Here is a 22,586-nt window from a genome sequence, read left to right as displayed (position 1 = left end):
ACAGACATGACTAGGCATGATGGGAATTGTAGTTCCTGAACAACTGGAGGGCCGTAGTTTGAAGACCCATGCTCTTGACATCTAATGGTGGGGGGGGGTTGCTTTTGGCATCTGATGGTGGGGGGGGTTGCTCTTGACATCTGATGGTGGGGGGGGGTTGCTCTTGACATCTGATGGTGGGGGGGGGGGGGTTGCTCTTTACGTCTGATGGTGAGGGGGTTGATCTTGACATCTGATGGTGAGGGGGGTTGCTCTTGATATCTGATGGTGGGGGTTGCTCTTGGCATCTGATGGTGGGGGGGGGGTTGCTCTTTACGTCTGATGGTGGGGAGGGGGTTGCTCTTGACCTTTGATGGTGGGGGGGGTTGCTCTTGACATCTGATGGTGGGGGGGGGGGGTTGCTCTTGACATCTGATGGTGGGGAGGGGGTTGCTCTTGACCTTTGATGGTGAGGGGGTGTTGTTCTTGACATCTGACAGTGGTGAGGGGGTTGCTCTTGACATCTGATGGTGGGGGGGGGGTTTGCTCTTGACATCTGATGGTGGGGGGTTGCTCTTTACTTTTGATGGTGAGGGGGGTTGCTCTTGACATCTGATGGTGGGGAGGGGGTTGCTCTTGACATCTGATGGTGACGAGGGGGTTGCTCTTGACTTTTGATGGTGGGGGGGGGGTGCTCTGAACATCTACTCTTACAGATACAAAGGAGGAAAGTTTTTACCTATCATCTATACTTAGTATTGGCACCACATCCCCTGGATTTGTAAGAATTTAGAGAAGGTGGGGGGGGGGGGGGGGTTGGGACTTTGAAGGTGCAAAATGACAACAACATTTATATGAAAAAATATATATTTATAAAAGTTAAAATTGACAGAATATAGAAAAATCCATCCGATAATACAATACTGTTTCAAGAAAAATTCTCTCTACATGTTTCGCCACGATGAGTAGCTTCCTCAGGAGAATTACATTTATCGGGCACCATCTGCAGGAAATAGTAGATAGTACCTGATAAATGTAATTCTCCTGAGGAAGCTACTCATCGCGGCGAAACATGTAGAGAGAATTTTTCTTGAAACTGTATTGTATTATCGGATGGATTTTTCTATATTCTGTCAATTTTAACTTTTATAAATATATATTTGTTTTTTCATATAAATGTTGTTGTCATTTTGCACCTTCAAAGTCCCAACCCCCCCCACCTTCTCTAAATTCTTACAGCTACAACCGGCTCCTGTGAGGGCGAGCCTAACGCTGATTCGGCCCACGATGAAATCGAGTTTGACGCCCACGCTCCAGGTTAATGCTGCTGATAAAGTTGCTGTCTGTGTGCAAACCACATGAGCTAGCACTTTAAATTCCCACCTAATGAACCCCATACTCACGCAGACAGGACAGAGCTTGGACACTTTTATCAGTTAAACAGGAAGAAGTCATTTAGTGAGCAAACAGCAAGCAGAGATAAAACAAGGAGGAGTTCCGCTATAACATACAGCAGAGGAGCCTCCACAAGGGGGAGCTGTAGAGGGAGGTGGCCGATGTCGGGGTGATGGAGGGAAATGATCGAAATTTATTGTTAGTTATTTTAGAATGAGATGATTGGACTAAGGATGGAGGGGAAGTGGTGGGCAGTTGATCATGGGGGGGGGGGGGGGAGATGGGAGAAGTCCTAGGAGTTGGTTATTGAGAGTCTGTCATAAAGAAAGAACTTGGCGTCTTCCATTGAGATGTGTGGAGTTGAGTGTCACAGTCCTGGCCGCTTCTTCCAAAAGTCACAGGCCTTAGGTCATCGTGGAGACCAAATTATCACCTTCCAATCTGAGATCAGATCACCAGTCTCTTGGGTCCCGTACTGAGCTCCAGTTCACCAGTCTCTCGGGACCTGTAGTGAGCGCCAGTCTCTCGGGTCCCGTACTGAGCTCCAGTCTCTCGGGTCCCGTAGTGAGCTCCAGTCTCTCGGGTCCCGTAGTGAGCTCCAGTCTCTCGGGTCCCGTAGTGAGCTCCAGTCTCTCGGGACCCGTAGTGAGCTCCAGTCTCTCGGGACCTGTAGTGAGCTCCAGTCTCTCGGGTCCCGTAGTGAGCTCCAGTCTTTCGGGTCCCGTATTGAGCTCCAGTCTCTCGGGTCCCGTATTGAGCTCCAGTCTCTCGGGTCCCGTATTGAGCTCCAGTCTCTCGGGTCCCGTAGTGAGCTTCAGTCTCTCGGGTCCCGTAGTGAGCTCCAGTCTCTCGGGTCCCGTATTGAGCTCCAGTCTCTCGGGACCCGTAGTGAGCTCCAGTCTCTCGGGTCCCGTAGTGAGCTCCAGTCTCTCGGGTCCCGTAGTGAGCTCCAGTCTCTCGGGTCCCGTAGTGAGCTCCAGTCTCTCGGGTCCCGTAGTGAGCTCCAGTTTTTTGGGTCCCGTAGTGAGCTCCAGTCCCTCGGGTCCCGTAGTGAGCTCCAGTCTCTCGGGACCTGTAGTGAGCTCCAGTCTCTCGGGTCCCGTATTGAGCTCCAGTCTCTCGGGTCCCGTATTGAGCTCGGGTCTCTCAGGCCCCGTAGTGAGCTCCAGTCTCTCAGGCCCCGTAGTGAGCTCCAGTCTCTTGGGACCTGTAGTGAGCTCCAGTCTCTCGGGTCCCGTAGTGAGCTCCAGTCTCCCGGGACCTGTAGTGAGCTCCAGTCTCTCGGGTCCCGTAGTGAGCTCCAGTCTCTCGGGCCCCGTAGTGAGCTCCAGTTATGGATAATCTCCATCTTTACGGTTGCGGACATAGAACATGTTCCTTATCCCTTGGTTAATGGCAGTGCGGCCTTTGGCCAGGGCCTCGTCTGCTATATCTCTAGGGAAGTAGTCATGAAATGCGTGTTGGATGGCATGGACTCGCCGGGGGCTGAGGGGCATCTTTTGGTCCGTCCCGTTAAAGTTGTGTCCATAAAGTTCCTCCTCGGTAAAGAGCAGCTTTGCCAACTGCCATCCAAATGGCCCCGGATTGTTGATGTCCACTTGTCTTCGTATGGACATGGCAAGATCCTCGTCCACCCGAAGCTCCATAGCGTGAGCCGGCACGTTGGGGGAGCTGATGATGGCGACCGGGCCTTGCCATTCGCAGTGGAAACGTTGTTTTCTTCTACGTTTGACCACAGGGAATGATGGAGATGACGTGGAGGCGTAGTGGAAGGGGAGGTTGGGGTACAGATGAGAAACAATTGGTTGATCATCATCATCGTCTTCTTCTATCTCTAGTTTGAGTGTCCTCATGTGGTCGTCATTGGAGATCACATCCTCTCCTCCGAGGTCATCAAGGGGCTCATCCGTGAAGGACAGAGACTTAGGGCTGCACTCCTCCGCTTTGCTGCAGCTGTTCAGGAACTCCACAATCTCCTCTATGGTGTCGAAGCAATAAATTGGGGCTGTTTGGGTGGCCACCTCGTTCTTCTGAAATCTGTCGCAGACTTCATCTTCCTGGAGGAGCTCGTTCTTCATGGAGAGATGAGTGATGAGTGGGCCGTCCGGAGCCGAGAGATTGTCCTCTCCATAGCCGAGGATCTTTATCTCCTGGACCTCCTGCAAGAGAAGGACATTGGTCACTTCCACCTTATATTATAGATGTTGTCGTCACCCCAAAAACAACCCTTTACCCCGCATTTAATATTAGAGGTTGGTGCCTTATAAGTAGTCCCTTCTGGTTAACTGTATGTGCCAAAAACCATCAATAATTCTATATTTAGGGTGTATCGGGTCTATAAACCAGAGGCTCTGGATGGACAGTTGGATAAATGGTTCTATATTTAGGATGTATCCGGTCTATAAACCAGAGGCTCTGGATGGACAGTTGGATAAATGGCTCTATATTTAGGATGTATCCGGTCTACAAACCAGAGGCTTTGGATGGACAGTTGTTTACATTTTTCTATATATAGGATGTATCCAGTCTATAAACCAGAGGCTCTGGATGGACAGTTGGATAAATGGTTCTATATTTAGGATGTATCCGGTCTATAAACCAGAGGCTCTGGATGGACAGTTGGATACATTTTTCTATATATAGGATGTATCCAGTCTATAAACCAGAGGCTCTGGATGGACAGTTGGATAAATGGCTCTAGATTTAGGATGTATCCGGTCTATAAACCAGAGGCTCTGGATGGACAGTTGGATAAATGGCTCTAGATTTAGGATGTATCCGGTCTATAAACCAGAGGCTCTGGATGGACAGTTGAATAACTGGTTCTATATTTAGGATGTATCCGGTCTATAAACCAGAGGCTCTGAATGGACAGTTGGAAAAGTGGCTCTATATTTAGGATGTATCCAGTCTATAAACCAGAGGCTGTGGATGGACAGTTGGATAAGTGGCTCTATATTTAGGATGTATCCGGTCTATAAACCAGAGGCTCTGGATGGACAGTTGGATAAGTGGCTCTATATTTAGGATGTATCCGGTCTATAAACCAGAGGCTCTGGATGGACAGTTGGATAAGTGGCTCTATATTTAGGATGTACCCGGTCTATAAACCAGAGGCTCTGGATGGACAGTTGGACAAATGGTTCTATATTTAGGATGTATCCGGTCTATAAACCAGAGGCTCTGGGTGGACAGTTGGATAAATGGTTCTATATGTAGGATGTATCCGGTCTATAAACCAGAGGCTCTGGATGGACAGTTGGATAAGTGGTTCTATATTTAGGATGTATCCGGTCTATAAACCAGAGGCTCTGGATGGACAGTTGGATAAGTGGCTCTATAGTTAGGATTCCAGAAGTGTAATACAGAAGGTTGGATTACCTGGCTCTTGGAGAGGAGTTTTCTTCGGATCAGCGCCAGCGGTTCTCTTTGTTTGCTGAAACACAGAGGAGAATATCATAGGAATGGTTGAGGTTTGTGATAACATGGCGGCCATTATCGCCACACATTTTTTTCATCTATTCTGGTTCCGTCTGGATCTATGGATCCAGCTGTCGTGTGACCTTCAGCGGTCGTGTGACCTTCAGCTGTCGTGTGACCTTCAGCTGTCGTGTGACCTTCAGCTGTCGTGTGACCTTCAGCTTTGTGTGGGGGTCCCGGCAGACTCACCTCTTCTTGGTCAGGGGCACTTTGGGGATGGTGACTCGGACAATGGAGGGCGGGGAAGACTCTTCACAGTCCTGCAAGGAAATGTAGGACATTGTGTCAGATTGACTGTTCTATGAATGAACCCCCGGAAGGGAGTGTCTACCAAGAAAAGCCCCCCCACAAGAAACCCTCACCTGTAGGACCATCCTGACACTGCTGGTTTTCCGGGGGGGTCTTCCCTTCCCTGACATCTCTGGCCCACCTTCTGGATCCCTGCTGGGCTGACACTGCGGGGGAGAGAAGAGTTAGCGATGATTGGAATGTGTGGAGTTGATGTCCACCAAGCAGAGCTGATCCATTCACATTTGTTCTTGTTTTCTATAGAAACTCCTATGGAGGAGGACCTCTCTGTCCACACAGACGATGTGGATGGAGGAATCTCCCGCGCCGGGATATTGTATCCTGACAGTGGCCCCCAGATGAGCCCTTTTGGGAAGGTTACACTTGGATTAAAGTTTGGCCTGTCTCAGCTTAAAGCGGACCTCCGGCTGATCTCCCTTTTTTTGGTCCCACTTACCTGTAGGTGGTATCTGCCCATTTCTCTCATGCCCTGTCACTGCTTTGTTGCCCCGTCACCGCAACATTCTCTCTGACGTCATTGAGAAGCTCACCAGCTGTTCCAGGATCAGCGGACTGGCCTCTCTATGGCGCGCCGAAAGGTCTTCCCAAATCCTCCTTCCCTTGAATGAAAGGCTATGGCTCCTGGGATATGTGACGTGCCTATCCCAAGAGGCACAGCCGGCCGTGTGCGCCTCATTCACCTAAGACAAATCACGTGCATGGGGGGGCAGGGCCAGACATAAAAAAAACGCCAAGAAAAGCACAAAACTTCTGCAGGAAGGAGGGGCGGAATGGAAGGAACGTGTGGAAGGCGTGTCATGGGTGAAGGTCCACTTTAAGTTTCAGAGTAGTCAGCACTCATATACACAAAATGCCCATGGAACTTTAGGAGAGCTACACAAAAAAACAAAACAAAAAAATGAATATAATATTAAAAAGTACGATTTTTTTATTGAGATTCATTAATAAAAAACAACTTCAAAGTATGAAACGTTAGAGAAGGTAGAAAAAGTCTGGAGAAGGTAGAGAAGGTCTGGAGAAGGTAGGGAAAGTCTGGAGGAGGTAGAGAAGGTCTGGAGAAGGTATAGAAGGTCTGGAGGAGGTAGAGAAGGTCTGGAGAAGGTAGAGGAGGTCTGGAGGAGGTAGAGGAGGTCTGGAGAAGGTAGAGAAAGTCTGGAGGAGGTAGAGGAGGAATGGAGACAGTAGGGAAAGTCTGGGGAAGGTAGAGAAGGTCTGGAGAAGGTAGAGAAAGTCTGGAGGAGGTAGAGGAGGCCTGGAGAAGGTAGAGAAAGTCTGGAGAAGGTAAAGGAGGCCTGGAGAAGGTAGAGAAAGTCTGGAGGAGGTAGAGAAGGTCTGGAGAAGGTAGAGAAGGTCTGGAGGAGGTAGAGGAGTAATGGAAACGGTAGGGAAATTCTGGGAAAGGTAGAGAAGGTCCGGAGGAGGTAGAGGAGGCCTGGAGAAGGTAGAGAAGGTCTGGAGAAGGTAGAGGAGGTCTGGAGGAGGTAGAGGAGGTCTGGAGAAGGTAGGGAATGTCTGGAGGAGGTAGAGAAGGTCTGGAGAAAGTAGAGAAGGTCTGGAGAATGTAGAGAAAGTCTGGAGGAGGTAGAGGAGGTCTGGAGAAGGCAGAGAAGGTCCGGAGAAGGTAGAGAAGGTCTGGAGGAGGTAGAAGAGGTCTGGAGGAGGTAGAGAAGGTCTGGAGGAGGTAGAGAAGGTCTGGAGGAGGTAGAGAAGTTCTGGAGAAGGTAGATGTGAAGGATGCTTCAGTGTAATTCTCCCTGCTAGTAATGTTGTGTGTGTGTTAGAGGATTTCAGGTGTGACTCACTCCTCGGCTAACAGGCTGTTGATATGGTAATGACCCTTCCTCAGCCAGTCCTATTTCAAAGGGTAATTGATCTATTGTGTGTGTGAAGAAGCCCTGTGGTTACTGTTTACTGTGATTAAAAGTGGCTCATGTTAATTATGCTGATTGCTTCATTGTGGTAATTATCTCTTCTATATGCGGGGCCAGGCTGTCTAAATAATGTATTCTGTACAACTAGTAATTAACTTCACTGATGTCATTATCTAAAGAAAATGTGTTTTCAGGGTCGGCTCCGAAATGTCTGCCTATGATCTGTATGAAAGTGTGAGGGGGCGGAGATTTGTCATTGTAACAGTTTTGGAAATTACATATAAGCTGTGTGTTATACCATTAAAGTCTGTCTTGTTCCAGCAGTAAGCGCTGACTCATGTGTGGCTTATTGGGTGATTCCAGGAATATCCCTCCTCGTGGAATATTGGGGTGATTTGCTTTTATGGGGAGAATGGAAGACTTTGACGGGGATATCATTCTAATACCGTCACAATTGGTTGGCAGCAGCGGGATTTTCCCTTCTACTCTCCTTTACACCCGGATTCCAAGCAGACACTGGAAGAACTACTGGAAGTTCGTGGAAGGATTGCTAGCAACAAAACCAAGCGGGTCATCATAGCAGAATCAATGGAGCTAGACCAGAAGGACGGGATTGCAGCAACGCCAGCAGTACAAGAGATGGAGACACCAGTGATTCAGGAAGAGGAATCGCCAGCCAACAAGCTAATGAGAGAGAAGCTAGCATGGTTCGGTCCGAACCCAACGGCGGATGTGGTGCTGAAAGTGATGGACCTGTTAGCAAAGGCAGAACTACAGGAGGCTAAACAAATAAGAGACGCAGAACTACAGGAGGCTAAACAAATAAGAGACGCAGAACTACAGTTAAAACTGGCAGCAGTCCAACAAGCAGCCGCACATTCTCCAAACAGTGAGTACAGCACAGCAGACGCAAGGAAGATTCCGTTTAGCGCTTTTAAAGCTTTTAATGAAAAGGACTGTGAAATTGATAACTTCCTGGCGGATTTTGAGCGACAATGTAACCTGCACCGAATAGTTAGAGGAGAGTGGGTTGCAATATTGTCAGGCAAACTGTCAGGCAAAGCTTCTGATGCTTTCCGGACCGTGCCAGATCAGGATATCCATAGCTACGCCCGGGTTAAAGAAGTGCTCCTGGCTCGTTATGCAGTAACCCCAGAGTCCCACCGACAGAAGTTCAGGGACTCACGCAAAACCACGAAAGACTCTTACGCGGAATGGGCATGCCAGTTATCCCTGTCGGCCTCTACCTGGGTTAACAGCAGCCAGGCCACCACCGCAGAGGACATTTTGCAACTAATGCTCCTGGAGCAATTTTACAATCACATCCAGACGGACGTCAAAGACTGGGTGAGAGATCGCAGGCCCATGACTCTACCAGAGGCCACGGATTGGCGGATGAATATGCGGATACTCGCAAGACAAACCAGGTCACACCACGGGTACAACCTCCATGACCAAGGGTGCCCTCACACCCACCAGGCGCTAGATACCAACCTCCTAACAGACCGATGACATCTAGCCCTCGCTATCCACGCCAGGAGGACAACGAACAACGCTGCTTCCGGTGCAAACAGCTGGGTCACTTCAAGCAGAATTGCCCCATGAATGACAACACCAGGTCAAATTGGTCTCAACCTGGGTACCGCCCACCAGCAGCAGCCCATTGTGTAGACTCGGCTTGGGATCCCCAGGAGCTGGGTCAGGAAGAACCATTGGGCACCCCTTACGAAGCCCTCATGGTACAATCTGTTATTACGGACAACAGGGAACACCATTGTCAGCTGGTCATGGGCGACAGCCATGAGCCGGAGGGGCCCTGGAGGGAGCTGGGCAGAAAGAGGCACCGCCGGCTACCCCCCAAGAAGAAGAGGTCCTGGAAGCCGTATAACAAGCTGACCTGGGAGGAGAAGAAGCGACTGGAGGAGAGGGAGTCGCAGCGGGCATCCCAGATGCGGGCCGAGATGTTCGCCAAGGGCCCACCGGTGGCCCCTTACACCACCACCCAGTTCCTGATGATGAAGGACCACGTGGAGAGCCTGCAGGACATGAGCAAGCAGGAGCTGATCCGTGAGAACATGGAGCTGGAGGAGTGCATAAGCCGCATGGAGGAGGAGAACAACCACCTGAGGTCACAGCAGGCTGACCCCCCCAGGCTCCATGAACTGGAGATGGAGCTGGAGAAGCTCAAAGAGGAGAACCGGCGCCTACGGAGGGAGCAGGGGGTGGCTGACCCTATGGGGCACTGATCCCCCCCGAACTCTGAGCACCAGTGCTACAGCATTTCAACAAATATAACTTTTTCTTTATTTTTATGAATCTCCTGTGATTGTCACTTCAGAGCCATAACCTGCCCCCTCCCATAGCGGGACACCTAGACGGCGGCGCACAGACCCATCACACTGACTTCTGGTGACTCTGCAGATCGCACAAAGACTTGGGGACTGACCGGCGTGTGATCTGACGACCCGGTGGCATACCTGAGTCTGAAGCAGTTGCCAAGGGAGGTCAGTCACGCCAAACGGAGTTAACATCGGACTAAAAGCTCTGAACCCGTCAACCCTACTGGACCAGGGAAGGTCCAACCGGGTTTGCCGTAGCAGGGAGAAAAAGGGGGGCCATTGTGAAGGATGCTTCAGTGTAATTCTCCCTGCTAGTAATGTTGTGTGAGTGTTAGAGGATTTCAGGTGTGACTCACTCCTCGGCTAACAGGCTGTTGATATGGTAATGACCCTTCCTCAGCCAGTCCTATTTCAAAGGGCAATTGATCTATTGTGTGTGTGAAAAAGCCCTGTGGTTACTGTTTACTGTGATTAGAAGTGGCTCATGTTAATTATTCTGATTGCTTCATTGTGGTAATTATCTCTTCTATGCAGGGGCCAGGCTGTCTAGATAATGTATTCTGTACAACTAGTAATTACCTTCACTGATGTCATTATCTAAAGAAAATGTGTTTTCAGGGTCGGCTCCGAAATGTCTGCCTATGATCTGTATGGAAGCCCCAGTGTGAGGGGGGCGGAGATTTGTCATTGTAACAGTTTTGGAAATTACATATAAGCTCTGTGTTATACCATTAAAGTCTGTCTTGTTCCAGCAGTAAGCTTGACCCATGTGTGGCTTATTGGGTGATTCCAGGAATATCCCTCCTCGTGGAATATTGGGGTGATTTGCTTTTATGGGGAGAAGGGAAGACTTTGACGGGGATATCATTCTAATACCGTCACAGTAGAGAAGGTCCGGAGAAGGTAGAGAAAGTCTGGAGATGGTAGGAAAAGTCTGGGGAAGGTAAAGAAGGTCTGGAGAAGGCAGAGAAGGTCTGGAGAAGGTAGGGAAGGTCTGGAGGGGGTAGAGGAGGTCTGGAGAAGGTAGAGAAGGTCTGGAGGAGGTAGAGGAGGTCTGGAGGAGGTAGAGGAGGTCTGGAGAAGGTAGAGAAGGTCTGGAGGAGGTAGAGGAGGTCTGGAGAAGGTAGAGAAGGTCTGGAGGAGGTAGAGGAGGTCTGGAGAAGGTAGAGAAGGTCTGGAGAAGGTAGAGAAGGTCTGGAGGAGGTAGAGGAGGTCTGGAGGAGGTAGAGGAGGTCTGGAGAAGGTAAAGGAGGTCTGGAGAAGGTAGGGAAGGTCTGGAGGAGGTAGAGAAAGTCTGGAGGAGGTAGAGGAGGTCTGGAGAAGGTAGGGAAAGTCTGGGGAAGGTAGAGGAAGTCTGGAGGAGGTAGAGAAAGTCTGGAGGAGGTAGAGAAAGTCTGGAGGAGGTAGAGGGGCTCTGGAGAGGGTAGGGAAAGTCTGGGGAAGGTAGAGAAAGTCTGGAGGAGGTAGAGAAGGTCTGGAGAAGGTAGAGAAGGTCTGGAGAAGGTAGAGGAGGTCTGGAGAAGGTAGAGAAGGTCTGGGGAAGGTAGAGAAGGTCTACAGAAGGTAGAGAAGGTCTGGAGAAGGTAGAGGAGGTCTGGGGAAGGTAGGGAAGGTCTAGAGAAGGTCTGGAGGAGGTAGAGGAGGTCTGGAGAAGGTAGAGAAGGTCTGGGGAAGGTAGAGAAGGTCTACAGAAGGTAGAGAAGGTCTGGAGAAGGTAGAGGAGGTCTGGAGAAGGTAGGGAAGGTCTAGAGAAGGTCTGGAGGAGGTAGAGGAGGTCTGGAGGAGGAAGAGAAGGTCTGGAGAAAGTAGAGAAGGTCTGGAGAAGGTAGAGAAGGTCTGGAGAAGGTAGAGAAAGTCTGGAGGAGGTAGAGATGGTCTGGAGAAGGTAGAGAAGGTCTGGAGAAGGTAGATTAGGTCTGGAGAAGGTAGAGAAAGTCTGGAGGAGGTAGAGAAGGTCTGGAGAAGGTAGAGAAGGTCTGAAGAAGGTAGTGGATGTCTAGAGAAGGTAGAGGAGGTCTGGAGGAGGTAGAGGGGGTCTGGAGAAGGTAGGGAAGGTCTGGAGGAGGCAGAGAAGGTCTGGAAAAGGTAGAGAAGGTCTGGAGAAGGTAGAGAGGTCTGGAGAAGGTAGTGAAGGTCTAGAGAAGGTAGAGGAGGTCTGGAGGAGGTAGAGGAGGTCTGGAGAATGTAGGGAAGGTCTGGAGAAGGTAGGGAAGGTGTGGAGAAGGTAGAGAAGGTCTGGAAGAGGTAGAGAAGGTCTGGAGAAGGTAAAACAGGTCTGGAGGAGGTAGAGACGGTCTGGAGGAGGTGGAGAAGGTCTGGAGAAGGTAGAGAAGGTCTGGAGGAGGCAGAGGAGGTCTGGAGGAGGTAGAGGAGGTCTGGAGACAGGAGAGAAGGTCTGGAGAAGGTAGAGAAGGTCTGGAGGAGGTAGAGAAGGTCTGGAGGAGGTAGAGAAGGTCTGGAGAAGGTCTGGAGGAGGTAGAGAAGGTCTGGAGGAGGTAGAGAAGTTCTGGAGAAGGTCTGGAGGAGGTAGAGAAGGTCTGGAGGAGGTAGAGAAGGTCTGGAGGAGGTAGAGAAGGTCTGGAGAAGGTCTGGAGGAGGTAGAGAAGGTCTGGAGGAGGTAGAGAAGGTCTGGAGACGATAGAGAAGGTCTGGAGAAGGTAGAGAAGGTCTGGAGGAGGTAGAGGAGGTCTGGAGGAGGTAGAGAAGGTCTGGAGGAGGTAGAGGAGGTCTGGAGGAGGTCTGGAGGAGGTAGAGAAGGTCTGGAGAAGGTCTGGAGGAGGTAGAGAAGGTCTGGAGAAGGTAGAGAAGGTCTGGAGGAGGTAGAGAAGGTCTGGAGGAGGTCTGGAGGAGGTAGAGAAGGTCTGGAGGAGGTAGAGGAGGTCTGGAGGAGGTAGAGAAGGTCTGGAGGAGGTCTGGAGGAGGTAGAGAAGGTCTGGAGAAGGTCTGGAGGAGGTAGAGAAGGTCTGGAGAAGGTAGAGAAGGTCTGGAGGAGGTAGAGAATGTTCTGCCACGTGGGTGGAAGGGTATTTATGGAAACATTTCTCAACCAAGTTCCACAGGTTGCTAGAGGTAGAGAACATTCTACTGACACTAAAGATCTTTTTAGTCATCACAAAGCGGAACATTCTTCTCACCGATCTATATACTGACACACCAATCTATATACTGACACACCGATCTGTATACTGACACACCAATCTATATACTGACACACCGATCTGTATACTGACACACCAATCTATATACTGACACACCGATCTGTATACTGACACACCAATCGCTATACTGACACTCCGATCTGTATACTGACACTCCGATCTGTATACTGACACTCCGATCTATATACTGACACACCGATCTATATACTAACACACATCTATATACTGACACACCGATCTATATACTGACACACCGATCTGTATACTGACACTCCGATCTATATACTGACACACCGATCTATATACTGACACTCCGATCTATATACTGACACACCGATCTATATACTAACACACATCTATATACTGACACACCGATCTATATACTGACACACTGATCTGTATACTGACACACCGATCTATATACTAACACACATCTATATACTGACACTCCGATCTGTATACTGACACACCGATCTATATACTAACACACATCTATATACTGACACACCGATCTATATACTGACACTCCGATCTGTATACTGACACTCCGATCTGTATACTGACACTCCGATCTGTATACTGACACACCGATCTGTATACTGACACTCCGATCTATATACTGACACTCCGATCTATATACTGACACTCCGATCTGTATACTGACACTCCGATCTATATACTGACACTCCGATCTGTATACTGACACTCCGATCTGTATACTGACACTCCGATCTATATACTGACACTCCGATCTGTATACTGACACTCCGATCTATATACTGACACACCGATCTATATACTGACACACCGATCTGTATACTGACACTCCGATCTATATACTGACACTCCGATCTATATACTGACACACCGATCTATATACTGACACTCCGATCTATATACTGACACTCCGATCTGTATACTGACACACCGATCTGTATACTGACACACCGATCTGTATACTGACACTCCGATCTGTATACTGACACTCCGATCTATATACTGACACACCGATCTATATACTGACACTCCGATCTGTATACTGACACACCGATCTATATACTGACACTCCGATCTGTATACTGACACTTCGATCTATATACTGACACTCCGATCTGTATACTGACACTCCGATCTATATACTGACACACCGATCTATATACTGACACTCCGATCTGTATACTGACACTCCGATCTATATACTGACACACCGATCTATATACTGACACTCCGATCTATATACTGACACTCCGATCTGTATACTGACACTCCGATCTGTATACTGACACTCCGATCTATATACTGACACTCCGATCTGTATACTGACACTCCGATCTATATACTGACACACCGATCTATATACTGACACACCGATCTGTATACTGACACTCCGATCTATATACTGACACTCCGATCTATATACTGACACACCGATCTATATACTGACACTCCGATCTATATACTGACACTCCGATCTGTATACTGACACACCGATCTGTATACTGACACACCGATCTGTATACTGACACTCCGATCTGTATACTGACACTCCGATCTATATACTGACACACCGATCTATATACTGACACTCCGATCTGTATACTGACACACCGATCTATATACTGACACTCCGATCTGTATACTGACACTCCGATCTATATACTGACACTCCGATCTGTATACTGACACTCCGATCTATATACTGACACACCGATCTATATACTGACACTCCGATCTGTATACTGACACTCCGATCTATATACTGACACACCGATCTATATACTGACACTCCGATCTATATACTGACACTCCGATCTATATACTGACACTCGGATCTGTATACTGACACTCCGATCTATATACTGACACTCCGATCTATATACTGACACACCGATCTGTATACTGACACTCCGATCTATATACTGACACTCCGATCTATATACTGACACTCCGATCTATATACTGACACTCCGATCTGTATACTGACACTCCGATCTGTATACTGACACACCGATCTATATACTGACACTCCGATCTATATACTGACACTCCGATCTATATAGTGACACACCGATCTATATACTGACACTCCGATCTATATACTGACACTCCGATCTATATACTGACACTCCGATCTATATACTGACACACCGATCTATATACTGACACTCCGATCTATATACTGACACTCCGATCTATATACTGACACACCGATCTGTATACTGACACACCGATCTGTATACTGACACTCCGATCTATATACTGACAGTCCGATCTATATACTGACACTCCGATCTATATACTGACACACCGATCTGTATACTGACACTCCGATCTGTATACTGACACTCCGATCTGTATACTGACACTCCGATCTATATACTGACACTCCGATCTGTATACTGACACACCGATCTATATACTGACACTCCGATCTATATACTGACACTCCGATCTATATACTGACACTCCGATCTGTATACTGACACTCCGATCTATATACTGACACTCCGATCTATATACTGACACTCCGATCTATATACTGACACTCCGATCTGTATACTGACACACCGATCTGTATACTGACACTCCGATCTGTATACTGACACTCCGATCTATATACTGACACTCCGATCTATATACTGACACTCCGATCTGTATACTGACACACCGATCTGTATACTGACACACCGATCTATATACTGACACTTCCGATCTGTATACTGACACTCCGATCTGTATACTGACACTCCGATCTGTATACTGACACTCCGATCTGTATACTGACACTCCGATCTGTATACTGACACTCCGATCTGTATACTGACACTCCGATCTATATACTAACACACATCTATATACTGACACTCCGATCTATATACTGACACTCCGATCTGTATACTGACACTCCGATCTATATACTGACACACCGATCTATATACTGACACTCCGATCTATATACTGACACTCCGATCTGTATACTGACACTCCGATCTGTATACTGACACTCCGATCTATATACTGACACTCCGATCTATATACTGACACTCCGATCTATATACTGACACTCCGATCTGTATACTGACACTCCGATCTGTATACTGACACTCCGATCTGTATACTGACACTCCGATCTATATACTGACACTCCGATCTATATACTGACACTCCGATCTATATACTGACACACCGATCTGTATACTGACACACCGATCTATATACTGACACTCCGATCTGTATACTGACACTCCGATCTATATACTGACACTCCGATCTATATACTGACACTCGGATCTGTATACTGACACACCGATCTATATACTGACACACTGATCTGTATACTGACACTCCGATCTATATACTGACACTCCGATCTATATACTGACACTCCGATCTATATACTGACACTCCGATCTATATACTGACACTCCGATCTGTATACTGACACACCGATCTATATACTGACACTCCGATCTGCATACTGACACTCCGATCTGTATACTGACACTCCGATCTATATACTGACACTCCGATCTATATACTGACACACCGATCTATATACTGACACTCCGATCTGTATACTGACACACCGATCTATATACTGACACTCCGATCTGTATACTGACACTCCGATCTATATACTGACACTCCGATCTGTATACTGACACTCCGATCTATATACTGACACACCGATCTATATACTGACACTCCGATCTGTATACTGACACTCCGATCTATATACTGACACACCGATCTATATACTGACACTCCGATCTGTATACTGACACTCCGATCTGTATACTGACACTCCGATCTGTATACTGACACTCCGATCTATATACTGACACTCCGATCTATATACTGACACTCCGATCTATATACTGACACTCCGATCTATATACTGACACACCGATCTGTATACTGACACACCGATCTATATACTGACACTCCGATCTGCATACTGACACTCCGATCTGTATACTGACACTCCGATCTATATACTGACACTCCGATCTATATACTGACACTCGGATCTGTATACTGACACACCGATCTATATACTGACACACCGATCTATATACTGACACTCCGATCTATATACTGACACTCCGATCTGTATACTGACACTCCGATCTGTATACTGACACTCCGATCTGTATACTGACACTCCGATCTGTATACTGACACCCCGATCTGTATACTGACACTCCGATCTGTATACTGACACTCCGATCTATATACTGACACTCCGATCTATATACTGACACACCGATCTGTATACTGACACTCCGATCTGTATACTGACACTCCGATCTGTATACTGACACTCCGATCTATATACTGACACACCGATCTATATACTGACACACTGATCTGTATACTGACACTCCGATCTGTATACTGACACTCCGATCTATATACTGACACTCCGATCTGTATACTGACACTCCGATCTGTATACTGACACTCCGATCTGTATACTGACACCCCGATCTGTATACTGACACTCCGATCTATATACTGACACTCCGATCTATATACTGACACTCCGATCTATATACTGACACACCGATCTATATACTGACACTCCGATCTGTATACTGACACTCCGATCTGTATACTGACACTCCGATCTGTATACTGACACTCCGATCTGTATACTGACACACCGATCTATATACTGACACTCCGATCTGTATACTGACACACCGATCTATATACTGACACTCCGATCTATATACTGACACTCCGATCTGTATACTGACACACCGATCTATATACTGACACTCCGATCTGTATACTGACACTCCGATCTGTATACTGACACACCGATCTATATACTGACACTCCGATCTGTATACTGACACTCCGATCTATATACTGACACTCCGATCTATATACTGACACACCGATCTGTATACTGACACTCCGATCTATATACTGACACTCCGATCTATATACTGACACTCCGATCTATATACTGACACTCCGATCTATATACTGACACTCCGATCTATATACTGACACACCGATCTGTATACTGACACACCGATCTATATACTGACACTCCGATCTGTATACTGACACTCCGATCTATATACTGACACTCCGATCTGCATACTGACACTCCGATCTGTATACTGACACTCCGATCTATATACTGACACTCCGATCTATATACTGACACTCGGATCTGTATACTGACACACCGATCTATATACTGACACACCGATCTATATACTGACACTCCGATCTATATACTGACACTCCGATCTATATACTGACACTCCGATCTGTATACTGACACTCCGATCTGTATACTGACACTCCGATCTGTATACTGACACCCCGATCTATATACTGACACTCCGATCTGTATACTGACACTCCGATCTATATACTGACACTCCGATCTATATACTGACACACCGATCTGTATACTGACACTCCGATCTGTATACTGACACTCCGATCTGTATACTGACACTCCGATCTATATACTGACACACCGATCTGTATACTGACACACTGATCTGTATACTGACACTCCGATCTATATACTGACACACCGATCTGTATACTGACACCCCGATCTGTATACTGACACCCCGATCTATATACTGACACTCCGATCTGTATACTGACACCCCGATCTGTATACTGACACTCCGATCTATATACTGACACTCCGATCTGTATACTGACACCCCGATCTGTATACTGACACCCCGATCTGTATACTGACACTCCGATCTGTATACTGACACTCCAATCTATATACTGACACTCCGATCTATATACTGACACTCCGATCTGTATACTGACACCCCGATCTGTATACTGACACCCCGATCTGTATACTGACACTCCGATCTGTATACTGACACTCCGATCTGTATACTGACACACCGATCTATATACTGACACCCCGATCTGTATACTGACACTCCGATCTATATACTGACACTCCGATCTGTATACTGACACTCCGATCTGTATACTGACACACCGATCTATATACTGACACTCCGATCTGTATACTGACACACCGATCTATATACTGACACTCCGATCTATATACTGACACTCCGATCTGTATACTGACACACCGATCTATATACTGACACTCCGATCTGTATACTGACACTCCGATCTATATACTGACACTCCGATCTATATACTGACACACCGATCTGTATACTGACACTCCGATCTATATACTGACACTCCGATCTGTATACTGACACTCCGATCTGTATACTGACACTCCGATCTGTATACTGACACTCCGATCTATATACTGACACTCCGATCTATATACTGACACTCCGATCTGTATACTGACACTCCGATCTGTATACTGACACTCCGATCTGTATACTGACACTCCGATCTGTATACTGACACTCCGATCTGTATACTGACACCCCGATCTGTATACTGACACTCCGATCTGTATACTGACACTCCGATCTATATACTGACACTCCGATCTGTATACTGACACTCCGATCTGTATACTGACACTCCGATCTATATACTGACACTCCGATCTATATACTGACACACCGATCTATATACTGACACTCCGATCTGTATACTGACACACCGATCTATATACTGACACTCCGATCTATATACTGACACACCGATCTATATACTGACACTCCGATCTATATACTGACACTCCGATCTATATACTGACACTCCGATCTATATACTGACACTCCGATCTGTATACTGACACTCCGATCTATATACTGACACTCCGATCTATATACTGACACTCCGATCTATATACTGACACTCCGATCTATATACTGACACTCCGATCTATATACTGACACTCCGATCTGTATACTGACACTCCGATCTATATACTGACACACCGATCTGTATACTGACACACCGATCTGTATACTGACACTCCGATCTGTATACTGACACTCCGATCTATATACTGACACACCGATCTGTATACTGACACTCCGATCTGTATACTGACACTCCGATCTATATACTGACACTCCGATCTGTATACTGACACTCCGATCTATATACTGACACTCCGATCTGTATACTGACACTCCGATCTGTATACTGACACTCCGATCTATATACTGACACTCCGATCTGTATACTGACACTCCGATCTATATACTGACACTCCGATCTATATACTGACACACCGATCTATATACTGACACTCCGATCTATATACTGACACTCCGATCTATATACTGACACTCCGATCTATATACTGACACTCCGATCTATATACTGACACTCCGATCTGCATACTGACACTCCGATCTGTATACTGACACTCCGATCTATATACTGACACTCCGATCTGTATACTGACACTCCGATCTATATACTGACACTCCGATCTATATACTGACACTCCGATCTATATACTGACACTCCGATCTATATACTGACACTCCGATCTATATACTGACACTCCGATCTATATACTGACACTCCGATCTGCATACTGACACTCCGATCTGTATACTGACACTCCGATCTATATACTGACACTCCGATCTGTATACTGACACACCGATCTATATACTGACACACCGATCTATATACTGACACTCCGATCTGTATACTGACACACCGATCTGTATACTGACACTCCGATCTATATACTGACACTCCGATCTATATACTGACACTCCGATCTATATACTGACACACTGATCTATATACTGACACTCCGATCTATATACTGACACTCCGATCTATATACTGACACTCCGATCTGTATACTGACACTCCGATCTGTATACTGACACTCCGATCTATATACTGACACTCCGATCTATATACTGACACTCCGATCTATATACTGACACTCCGATCTATATACTGACACTCCGATCTATATACTGACACTCCGATCTGTATACTGACACTCCGATCTATATACTGACACTCCGATCTATATACTGACACTCCGATCTGTATACTGACACTCCGATCTATATACTGACACTCCGATCTATATACTGACACTCCGATCTATATACTGACACTCCGATCTATATACTGACACACCGATCTATATACTAACACTCCGATCTATATAGTGACACACCGATCTATATACTGACACTCCGATCTGTATACTGACACTCCGATCTGTATACTGACACTCCGATCTGTATACTGACACTCCGATCTATATAGTGACACACCGATCTATATACTGACACTCCGATCTATATACTGACACTCCGATCTATATACTGACACTCCGATCTATATACTGACACACCGATCTATATACTGACACTCCGATCTGTATACTGACACTCCGATCTATATACTGACACACCGATCTATATACTGACACTCCGATCTGTATACTGACACTCCGATCTGTATACTGACACACCGATCTGTATACTGACACTCCGATCTATATACTGACACACCGATCTATATACTGACACTCCGATCTATATACTGACACACTGATCTATATACTGACACTCCGATCTATATACTGACACTCCGATCTATATACTGACACTCCGATCTGTATACTGACACTCCGATCTATATACTGACACACCGATCTGTATACTGACACTCCGATCTATATACTGACACTCCGATCTATATACTGACACTCCGATCTGTATACTGACACTCCGATCTATATACTGACACTCCGATCTATATACTGACACACCGATCTGTATACTGACACTCCGATCTGTATACTGACACTCCGATCTGTATACTGACACTCCGATCTATATACTGACACTCCGATCTGTATACTGACACTCCGATCTATATACTGACACTCCGATCTGTATACTGACACTCCGATCTATATACTGACACTCCGATCTGTATACTGACACTCCGATCTATATACTGACACTCCGATCTGTATACTGACACTCCGATCTATATACTGACACTCCGATCTATATACTGACACTCCGATCTGTATACTGACACTCCGATCTATATACTGACACTCCGATCTGTATACTGACACTCCGATCTATATACTGACACTCCGATCTGTATACTGACACTCCGATCTATATACTGACACACCGATCTATATACTGACACTCCGATCTATATACTGACACTCCGATCTGTATACTGACACTCCGATCTGTATACTGACACTCCGATCTATATACTGACACTCCGATCTGTATACTGACACTCCGATCTGTATACTGACACTCCGATCTATATACTGACACTCCGATCTGTATACTGACACTCCGATCTATATACTGACACTCCGATCTGTATACTGACACTCCGATCTGTATACTGACACTCCGATCTGTATACTGACACTCCGATCTATATACTGACACACCGATCTATATACTGACACTCCGATCTGTATACTGACACACCGATCTATATACTGACACTCCGATCTATATACTGACACACCGATCTATATACTGACACTCCGATCTGTATACTGACACTCCGATCTATATACTGACATACACACAGGCCTACCTGAGTGTGGCCCCTCCCAGAGCGCCGGTCAGTTTTGGGGCCCCGGTGGCTCTGCAGAGTCTCTGTGTTGCGGCTGCAGCCAGGCGGCGGAGGAGGGGGGGAGGGCAGGATGGGGGGGATGGGAGATGAATGTGTAATCACTGCGTTGTTAACTCATTGCGAGAATCACCAACGGCAGCTGCCCTTCCCCCGGAGCCCGAGCCGTGCCACCCGCCTGGCAAAGGGTTAACCCCGCCGGCCATTCTCCTACATAATACATGGAGGAAACTAGGCCACCTCCAGACCGGGGCCCCCCGGGGCCCCACACCCTCCGTCCCCCCAATCCTGACCCTCCTACATAAGGAAACTAGGCCACCTCCACACAGGGGCCCCCCGGGGCCCCACACCCTCCGTCCCCCCAATCCTGACCCTCCTACATAAGGAAACTAGGCCACCTCCAGACCGGGGCCCCCCGGGGCCCCACACCCCGTCCCCCCAATCCTGACCCTCCTACATAATACATGGAGGAAACTAGGCCACCTCCAGACAGGGATCTC

The 22,586-nt window shown here is 47.2% G+C and overlaps 1 protein-coding gene across 1 annotated transcript; it reads right to left on the bottom strand.

Moving 5' to 3' along the window:
* Positions 1-1,394: 1,394 nt before the first annotated feature.
* On the bottom strand, positions 1,395-22,190 carry LOC120941759. The gene is made up of 5 exons (XM_040355425.1): positions 22,051-22,190; positions 5,217-5,309; positions 5,044-5,114; positions 4,756-4,810; positions 1,395-3,533 (listed from the first exon to the last, which is right to left on the bottom strand). Exons 2-5 carry the CDS (start codon positions 5,271-5,273, stop codon positions 2,706-2,708), a joined length of 1,011 nt encoding a protein of 336 aa, XP_040211359.1. The 5' UTR covers positions 5,274-5,309; positions 22,051-22,190; the 3' UTR covers positions 1,395-2,705.
* Positions 22,191-22,586: the final 396 nt, after the last annotated feature.

This window comes from Rana temporaria, chromosome 5 (genome assembly GCF_905171775.1).
Source record: "Rana temporaria chromosome 5, aRanTem1.1, whole genome shotgun sequence".
NCBI classification, from domain to species: domain Eukaryota; kingdom Metazoa; phylum Chordata; class Amphibia; order Anura; family Ranidae; genus Rana; species Rana temporaria.
The sequence above is the reverse complement of the archived record's forward strand: the minus strand, read 5'-3'. Positions and strand labels throughout refer to the sequence as shown.

Excerpts from the sequence above, each read along its gene's own strand:
- LOC120941759 (XM_040355425.1), bottom strand. The coding sequence starts at position 5,273 with ATGTCAGGGAAGGGAAGACCCCCCCGGAAAACCAGCAGTGTCAGGATG. Across the intron at positions 5,115-5,216 it reads GTGTCAGGATGGTCCTACAG|GACTGTGAAGAGTCTTCCCC; the intron begins GTGAGGGTTTCT and ends ATTTCCTTGCAG. Across the intron at positions 3,534-4,755 it reads AACTCCTCTCCAAGAGCCAG|GAGGTCCAGGAGATAAAGAT; the intron begins GTAATCCAACCT and ends CTTCTCTTGCAG.